The 9,542-nt window shown below is 35.3% G+C and overlaps 2 protein-coding genes across 2 annotated transcripts; both read right to left on the bottom strand.

The window, feature by feature from the left end:
- Positions 1-600: 600 nt before the first annotated feature.
- LOC145626244 (uncharacterized) lies at positions 601-3,784 on the bottom strand. The gene is made up of 4 exons (XM_081678674.1): positions 3,349-3,784; positions 2,170-2,453; positions 1,541-1,765; positions 601-1,447 (listed from the first exon to the last, which is right to left on the bottom strand). Exons 1-4 carry the CDS (start codon positions 3,779-3,781, stop codon positions 938-940), a joined length of 1,452 nt encoding a protein of 483 aa, XP_081534800.1. The 5' UTR covers positions 3,782-3,784; the 3' UTR covers positions 601-937.
- Positions 3,785-5,483: 1,699 nt separating this feature from the next.
- Positions 5,484-8,857, bottom strand: LOC145626243 (inactive rhomboid protein). Its single transcript, XM_081678673.1, has 7 exons — positions 8,429-8,857; positions 7,433-7,645; positions 7,122-7,265; positions 6,871-6,990; positions 6,697-6,783; positions 6,037-6,515; positions 5,484-5,784 (listed from the first exon to the last, which is right to left on the bottom strand). Coding segments are annotated over exons 1-7 (1,419 nt in total). The 5' UTR covers positions 8,804-8,857; the 3' UTR covers positions 5,484-5,783.
- Between the last annotated feature and the right edge of the window lie 685 nt (positions 8,858-9,542).

Here is a 9,542-nt window from a genome sequence, read left to right as displayed (position 1 = left end):
GGGTAACCTCACCCCGGTTTGTTAGTTAATTTCTTTTTTGTACTCGGGTTTTTCCCTCCTTTGCATAAAAAAAAAAAAAAAAAAAAAAAAAAAAAATCTAGACCAAGGTTACCTAATTTGTACAAAGCAACACCATATTTAAGATCTGACATAATTGACTTGTGCTTGATTACCAGACATAAAATTTGAATGATACCTTAATTGCATGATATAATTGTCCGGATTTACCCCCCCCCCCCCTCTCTCAGGCCACAATCAATGTGTAATAGTGCTAAACTTATTAAAAGAAGTCTAACTATCTCTATATGGAAATGTCCTTTAATTGTTAACTACGTAAATAACACTAAATATGAATCAACTTAATTGACTTGACTTGACATCAAAATCAACCCAAGTGATTTTTCAACCAAATACGACCCGAATATATAACATACATTTTTACTTAGTTGTGTCATTTACATTGTTAAATTTTTGTATGTGGTAATTTTGATATCCTCATGAATCGTTTGTATAATGCAAAAAAAAATCGAGCCTCTTAAGTTAAGTTTACAAGTAAAAACACAAGGATGTTTCTTGTAACATAAAGCAAATAAACGACTAAACAATGTTAAGTGTCAACAATCCCCATATACAAAAGGCCATGCTCAATGTTAACAATTTAATCGAATTAAATTCACCAAAATGCCTCACTCTATCAGTCACACACACAAATTTACCAAACTGAATCACTAACACTCACACATCACTTTGCCACATTCACACAAGACTGAACTTGAAATCCATCCAACACTCACCTGTATATATACAAAGCAGCAGCATAATTTGCTGCTTCCACACTTTTTTGGTAATAATATATGATCTAACTAAGAACTAATTAAGGACATGTCAAATTATCAATGCCATTCATATTGCACACGCTTCACTTTCAAGACATATATTACACCCAGTTGGCAGGCAGCGCGAAATCATGAAATCTGAAAGATTCTTCCCCTGCTGTATCTCTAGCCAATCCTATCTCAGTTCCACCACCATTAAGTCCAGCACCAGGGGAACCCGAGGATGGTGAAGGAGGTTCGTTATCATCACCACCAGAATATCGAGGACTCTGAAGGCTGTTAGGCCAAACTGGCATAGCTAATGGAGCAGGACCACTTTGTGATCGTGCAGAATTAGAAGCAAACTGTGAGTCCTGCATCAAAACATGGAAAAGCAAGGGTGCTCGAGCATGGCGGTGTAAGGATAGCTTCTGGCTAAGGGAAACGGTATCAAAGCATTGGATAGCACTTGATGGAGAAACAATCCAAGGAAGGACTTTTTGGTTGTTTACTCGCGATATCACTAGAAGCTTAGAGTCTCTTGATGCTTCTTTATACAACTCACTCAGGCCTGATCTTGCAGAAGGGACATTTCCATCACCTTCTAGAATTGATGATATGTATATAAATCCCTACAAACATTGTCCCAAATATGTTAGCATTTAGCAACACACTACCAAAACTTTAGACAGAAACGAGTCAATAGCATGTTTATGTGTTCTAACCTCTTCAGTGCGACTTACAACAAAACCGAGCTTTACATCACCCTCTTCTATGTCAATCTCGATTGGATACTCTTGGATGGGAGAGTACCAGAGACGAATTGCTCTGACTACTCCAATGTCGACTCCGTGGTAGTCCTCAAATCCATACAGGCTTGCATTGGCAAGATTTGGCAAATCTGACAATGATGAAGTGCTCACTGTGGAAGAAGCTGTTTCACCAGAAATCTGTTGCAAACGAGAAACAGATGGATTAGTCATTACATTACTGATTACTCGTATTCATTAGTATCCAAAATCAACAAGTAGTATAGGAATAAGTACCAAGATCTTAAAACAATAAATTTGGATCACTCAAAACACCAGAAAACATTTCAAATCTTCAATTTAAACAGCATTGCATCATGCCATATTTTACCAACTAACTGTACGCAGTACTCAAGTATAAGAACCGCGAATGCCTTAAAATGACTAAAAACTCACAGAATCAAACAGAATAAACAATTCCAATATGTCAGCTTGTTTTACTCAGACAATGTAAAAATAACATTAGACTAGCTATACCACATAACATAACCGAGCAGTTGGCTATAATTTAACATATTGAACTGCATATTCGAGTAACAATGTACCTTAGTAAGTAAAGATTCAGTCTGAATGTTTGTTAAGGCTATTGGGATCCCTGATGCCTGAGCTGCGTTGAACCATGCATTAGCTCTAGCAAGAGTATCCTCCACATCATTATAACGCCCACGTCCTGTTTCTGAAGCCTTTGGCAAGAACAGGATGGAGAAAAAACTGCTTGAATTTGGGACTCTTAGCACTGTCTGCATCTTCCGTTCCCATGGATAGGCTACATAACCATCCTCGATTTGAGTACTGTTTAACGTATGATGTAACCTGGAGTCCCTAGAAGCTGCGATTAGAGATCAAGATAACAAAATACCGAGGAGGAAGAAACGTGTATCAGATCATACGTACAGATAAATTGAATCTTGTTCGCATACTCAAATTAGGCCAAACATCTAAATTTGGTGTACTTGATAAAGGTCCTTTTCAATTTCATAGGAAGTACAATCGTACATAACTAACTACCTACTATATCAACATTAACGTTACTCCAATAATTATCAAGTGGACTTGATAAGAAGACACTCAAATTGAATGCAACATTTGACTTGTCAAAGTCGATCTAATTTTGAACTTTTTGACCTCAATTGTGATGAACACAGTAAGAGGAGCATCTTCAAAAAATGTGATCTTGATGAAAATTTTCGGGGCTATATAACTAAGATTACATGTAGTAGGCTTGCAAGTCATGCAAAGTCAAACGTTGCAATTAATTTGGAACGGAGAAATGCAAACTCTTAAGTTCCAAATACATACATCCTAAAAACTCACATAATTAAGTTCATATATATAAATAATTCCTGTTTTATAATGTTGTGCTAATTGCCTAATTGTTATCAGTTATGAATATTGTCACTCTTACTCATCAAATTCATATATAATCAAACAAGTTGAGAATAATTAATAATTAAAATATGATCAATAATTCACAATTAAGCCTAAAATCTATGACTGACAAAAACCTTGAACATGAATTCAATTATTTAATCATAGCACTCAGCTAGACTTAAAAACCAATAAACCACAAATCAAAATCAACCTTCCTAAACATGTTCTCCAAGATCGTCCTTTGCAATAACTTTTCGATTAAAACGAGACAATCTTAAAGAGACGGAGAGAGTAAAATTATCTACATAAAAAGAAGTCAACGCAACAAAAACAAAAATCCCTATATACATTACCTTGTAATTGTAAGCACTCAGTCTCAGAACGATCAATAAAAGCAACAGCATAATTAGGATCATCAATAGCTCTCAAAACATACTGTTGCTTCTTCTTCCTTCCTTCAGGAACAATACAACCAACCAACACAGCAGAGTCAAACTCACCGCGTCGAACTCGAACTCGAACCGCAGTTTCCTTGCTCTTAAAGCACTTATGCAAATGTTTCTGAACACCAGAGTTACCATCCTTAAAGGGTGATCGTAGGATCAATTCACCAACTTGGATCTCTTCGACGATGTCGCCGGTTTGGAGTAGTCCTCCACTCCATTCGTCGGCTCTTGAGGTACCTCTTATGCATTCGATTGCTAGTACTTTCGAGTTCGAGCCCGACCAACTCCGTGATGTCGAAGTTGATGAGGATATTGATGAACTTGTTCGATCAAACAACATTTTTTTTTTTTTTTGGTTTGAGTTTTGAGATTTTGTTTTGAGGAGAGGATCAAAGGAGAGATAAGAGTGAATGAGTAAAAGAATGGAGGGGTTTTGTAAGAAGGTGTTGCGCGGGATTGACTTTTCAAAGTCTTTGGTTATTGTCATCAAGAAAGGAGTTGAAGTTTAGGTGACATCAATAAATATTACTACGTATTAAATAACATCATATTTTTGTTTTAATGCAACATTAATTATAAAATTAAGTCTTATGAAGTACGAAGTAAATTTAAATGGATAGATAGGTTATTAGGTTGTATGATCACTTGTATGAGCCAATTATATGCATGGTGTCTACCTTAATCATCCTTTATACGGAGTAATAAAAAAGTCGTAGTAGTAGATTTTTAGATTGTTGAGTGGATTTCATTTATAATACGAGTATTCATTGTAAATTACTCATACAAATTCATTTTTTTTTGCCTATGTAGTATATGAACTGTTTTGAGTGTTTTAGGATCTCTCTATGCCTTTTGAAATTGCCATTAACCTAATATTTCACTTTTCTTATCGGTGAATGCCGTGAATCCTTTATATTCACATCATATCCGCAATTTCAAATCAATAAGTTTATTCTAATCTTATACTTGCCTACTTCTGATATTTATATCCATATTTCTATCTCTCAAGACGTTTTTATACATCCATCATGTAACGCATCTACGCTAAATTAGCTTTGAAGGTGACATCAAAATTAGCAAATATTTTCTAGAAACTACAAAGTCTACAAGTCTATATTTTTGGAAAATGACTATTCTAACTCATATGGTAGGAATAAGATAATTCAACTACTAATTTAAAATACACAAGATGTGTATATTTAATTAAGCTTATTTGACTCAAACTTTTTTTATTGAAAAGAACATGGTCTTAGATCCGTTTTCAAAATATTGCAAGAAATTGTTAAAAGAACTTCACCTACAAGAAAGAGCAAACGATTGTTGAGTGTGAGAAAAGACAAAAAATATTATATATATTACCTCTGATTTTTTAAGTTGTAACTTTGGAATATTTTATATCTCTCAAATAATATCCCAAAGTTACAACTAAAAAAAAAATCTGGAGGTAGAATATATTTTAAAATTGATAAATAAAGGGAGTGACAGGACAAAGACAAATTAAATACAAATACTCCGTATAAAATTCAAGAACATAAAAAAGGAAATGTGTTGAAAATTTCTATATAAACTTTTATAGTTATTGGACTTTTCTTGTCAAGTCATCTTCCATTAATATAACGAAGTTAGTTGACTAAAATATTTGTTGATGATTCCTTAGAGCTTGGAGGTCAAATACATTAGCCGCCTCTTTAAACCTACACGAGTACATGACTATTCGAGGGTCAAGAAATGTCATGTTGGTACACACTTAGACTTGTATATAATTATACTTGGTGACGAGACTTCACTGTAAGCGTATCATAGTTGCAAGGAAATTTACAAATGTTCATACATGACATACGAATTACGGAGTATATTACGTAAAATAATAAAGTATTACTCGATATGAAAATAGGTATATAGTATATTGATTCTCGTATTATGTTATTTTTTTAATTCTAAGTTTCACTTAAGATTCCAATTTATGTATTGAATATTGTAAAACACTAAACATTTGTTTGCAACTTTTTTTTTAAAAATTATTATTCTATTTATCCCGGTTGGGTGATGAAGATGAACTGTATATAGTAATATACTTCGTACATGCTAATAAGTACGCCAAAGAACAAGAATATATATATTTCTTAATAATAATATGACCTTAGTTACTCTTTTAAGTACATAATTGATAATTCTACAATAACTTGTCAAGTTATAAGAACACATTCTTCTGTGTTATAGCATAGAATTATCATTCCAAGTTCCAAGTTCCTACATATATATGTGCTATCACCAAGGACTTTGCGCTTTAGGTACCGTCGATTCTTCATCATCAGAATTTGATACTAATATTGGACATCATACCTACATAATTGGTTAAAATGAGTTAAGTTTCTTATAGTGTATAAAAAAAAATTCAATCAAGTACCACCTAGTAGTCGGTAATGTTACTTATAGCAAAGCTCGCTTATAGGGTTCTATATCTTGAGGCCTCGACGTTAACCAAACAATGAGAATCGAACCCCTAACCTCCCAAGGGGGAGGCCGAATCACCTCTCAACACAGGCATGATGCTAAAAAAAATATATGGAGCTTTACAAAAGAAAAGATACTTACTACATCCATCGCTTCTGTGAGGCTACTGCATCTTTGGATCCACTATGAGTTCGTCTTCTGTTAGTTTTCGAACCTACACCAGCAGACACCTTGTTTGGCATTGGAGAAGCTACTGAATGATAAGTTTGATTCAACGATTTCTCCTTAAGGGGACTCACTGCTCTGGATTTCGGGACCTGAAGTGAAAGTATTGTAGAAGGCGATGGGGCTTTTGCAAGTGACAGTTTCTGGTTTATCTTTGACAGTTTCTCACTTGAAGAAGAGCTGTTTTGAAGAGGGGTGTTTGTGGAGGCCTTTACTACTACTCGAGTTTCAACAGTACTAGAGGTATTCTGCTTCTTCTCAGAGGTGCAGTCTGAATCAGAAGATAAAGGACTATCCATATCATAAAGCAGATTATCTGACATTGTAGGTAGCTGTTTCTTATCCAAGCTCGGCCCAGAGAATGACCGCCTTTTGGCTCTTGTTAAGTTCACCACCTGTAACAATGTAACGCTTTAGTATTGTTGAATGTTGATACTCCTTCCATTTGAGTTGTAGACTTAATATTGCTTGATTAAGGAAGTAGGAAATAAAATCTTATTGCAGGCAGAATTTGGCAACTTATTAGAGAAAAAAGAGTTGAAAACGATTGAAGTTGTAACAGCAAAGAGGTCTTACCTTCTGTTCCAGAACAATCAAGTCCTTTTTCAACTTAGTAATAATTGTGCATTTTCGACGAATAACCTCTTCAAGTTCTTCAATTCTCTGTAAAGAAAAGGAAAGTGTCTTTACTGAACCATCCTCGATTCATAAATTAAAGAAAAACAGAACAAATAGTAAGACAAATCTTACTTTAGAAGTGACAACATCTTTTGAACGAATAAAAGAAGAAAGCTCCTTTATAGCAGCATCCTTTTCTTCACATTCCCTCTTAAGATTATAAGTATCTTGCTCTATTGCTAAGTTATTCAGCTGAAAACCACACCCAACATCGACATTCAGTGTACGTTTTGCTCGAGACAAAAATAAATAAACAAGTTATCCTTTGCTCAAAACAGATGCATATATATATCAAAATATAGAAACTACGGTTAATTCATTACTTGTAAATCTGCCACTGAAGTGACACTTGAAGCCCAATCAGACAAATCTGACATACGACGTTCCTCCTGTTCTGCTTCATTAGAAATAGAGAGTCTATTTTTAAACATCTCGTCACAACTAGCAGCTTTCACAAGTGAATTTCCCTGGTACATTACAAGCATGTCAAATTCAGCTTCTAACATGTCTAAAGAACACAAATTTCTGTTTCCTTAACCTATCATTTTCTTTGTTTGTGTGTGTATATAGTGCATGAAGTGAACTACCACTAGGAAGTACTTTGTAACAAAACGGGCAAATAATAGAGTCTCACAGAAACATCATTCAACTCAGCTCGGCGTTGATCACAGAACCAGCAGTCTGTGCACATAGAGTCAGATTTGCTGGCCAAAGATGATCTTCTAGACGAAAATTCCATTATCTTGGATGCTGAAGAATCAACTATTGCTTGAGGCTGATCTTTCATAGAATTCATTTGCTCACACAAATCATCAAGCTTTTGCTGCATGCTCATCAATATATCATCCTGCAAGAGAATTAAAAACACACTGATCAGTAAACTCCACATGAAATTTCCAGTAACACTCAAAACTCGAAAGAATGCACTCCCTATTCCCCTATTACTTCAATCACAGTCACATTTACTGATTCAAAATTTAAGAATGCAGCTAAAGAATTTGGCATGTCATAATAGTAAACCAAAAACTCGGGTATCACATAACACCATGCTTGATCATGTAATCACAGACTCACAGTCACTAAATCAATTGTAAACCAAAAACTCAGGTATCACATAACACCATGCTTGATCATGTAATTCACAGACTCACAGTCACTAAATCAATTGTAAACTCAAAATTCGGGTATTAAGAGTATAAGTCAATCTCATTCGCGTAAATTGGCTCACAAACATGCTAAAAGAGATCACTTTTCACTTTCAATCTCATTTGGGTAAATTGGCTCACAATGTATAGTTCTCCTATGACAAAAGAAGCCAACAAAGCGGGTCTACAAACAATTGTACTTGTTAAAGCTACCAACTTTTAAACATCAATATCATCATCATCATCTTTATCATCCAATTAATCACTTTTCACTTTCAATTAATTTAAAATTTACAAATTCCAAAACCCTTACATAATCTTTACAGAAGTCAATAATTATCCCTAAGACCCACCAAATTTTTAAAATTTTTTTTTTTTAATACCGAACTCAGAATTAAAAACCCCACATAAAAAACAATCATAAAATCATTACAAATTCAAAAAATCAAATGTGATTAAAAAGAAAAGGGAGAATTTTTACAAACCCTGAGTTGAACACATTTTCTGAGTTGAAAAATCTGGCGATTCTTCTCACATTTAGCAGCAGCAACAGCAACAACAGCAACAATAAGAACACGATGAATAGGGCTAAAGAGTTCCCACCCAACGGCTTCCTCTCGGCTTAAGCCGCCGCCAATGGCTTGAGCCGAGGTAGCTTCATCGGCTCCAACAAGCCGACCTTGAAGAGAAACCCAAGCCAAAGTCTTCTTCTTTGTTGAGCCGGCTCGAATTGGGCTACTCGGCTTGGAGAATTGGCTTGAGAGACGCCGATTGTTGAGTGTTGAAGAGGGTGTTGGAGAGAAAGACACCAAATGAGCCGGCTTGAAAGCCGCCTCTGTTTCGGCTTCGGCGGCTTCCATGAATTGAAGCGAAAATGTGGTTGAATTGAATTTGAATGAAGGAATGAATTAATGTTGTTGTAATAATTGGAGGATAGGAAGAGATTTTGTAACGTTGAGTTATGGAAAGAAATTGAAAATGAGAAAGATGGCATATATTTTTGAAATGTTGAATTTTTTTTTTTGGATTTATTGGTTTGGGAGGGAAGGTTTGAAAATGTGGGCCGTGGTCCGTGGAGAAGTGGACGTTGCGGATTAATGTTGGAGGGTTAGGAACTTAGGCGGGTGTGCGTCGAGCCGAGTCTTGAAAAATCAGTCCATTTTTCGAGAGGTTGTTATATACACCAGAGTGTACCATACACCCATAGGTATTTGTTTTCACTTTGACGATTATATTTCAATTTATCATCAAATGTAGAGCAAAAACTAAACTTAGGTTAGTTTAGTGTACAATATACTCGGATGTATATAACAAATTCTACCATTTCTCAATCTAGGCCAGGTCGAGCCTAGATTCGGCCGAAAAATTCTACTCCATATCCGGCCAAAATGATCGGGTCATGCGGGCTTTTCGGGCCTAATTATGAAAATGAACTAAAATAGCATAAAAATGAAATCCCAAGCCCGTCCCAAAAAAAAAAAAAAAAGGGCAAGCCTTAGGCCGAAAAAAGCTGCCCAAAACCCGCCAAAATTAGAATCGGGTCAGATCAACTTTGATTTACTCTTTGAACGGGTTATCCGTGTTACCATTGCAGACTCG

Source organism: Chenopodium album, chromosome 4 (assembly GCF_948465745.1).
Source record: "Chenopodium album chromosome 4, dcCheAlbu1.1, whole genome shotgun sequence".
NCBI classification, from domain to species: domain Eukaryota; kingdom Viridiplantae; phylum Streptophyta; class Magnoliopsida; order Caryophyllales; family Amaranthaceae; genus Chenopodium; species Chenopodium album.
The sequence above is the reverse complement of the archived record's forward strand: the minus strand, read 5'-3'. Positions and strand labels throughout refer to the sequence as shown.

What these genes read in the sequence shown, in the direction of transcription:
- LOC145626244 (XM_081678674.1), bottom strand. Translation starts at nt 3,781, where the DNA reads ATGTTGTTTGATCGAACAAGTTCATCAATATCCTCATCAACTTCGACA. An exon ending in TGAGTGCTTACAATTACAAG is followed by an intron (nt 2,454 to 3,348) that starts GTAATGTATATA and finishes CTCTAATCGCAG; the next exon opens with CTTCTAGGGACTCCAGGTTA. An exon ending in TTGTAAGTCGCACTGAAGAG is followed by an intron (nt 1,448 to 1,540) that starts GTTAGAACACAT and finishes CAATGTTTGTAG; the next exon opens with GGATTTATATACATATCATC.
- LOC145626243 (XM_081678673.1), bottom strand. Translation starts at nt 8,803, where the DNA reads ATGGAAGCCGCCGAAGCCGAAACAGAGGCGGCTTTCAAGCCGGCTCAT. An exon ending in GAAAATGTGTTCAACTCAGG is followed by an intron (nt 7,646 to 8,428) that starts GTTTGTAAAAAT and finishes ATTCTCTTGCAG; the next exon opens with GATGATATATTGATGAGCAT. An exon ending in CTGAGTTGAATGATGTTTCT is followed by an intron (nt 7,266 to 7,432) that starts GTGAGACTCTAT and finishes GTAATGTACCAG; the next exon opens with GGAAATTCACTTGTGAAAGC.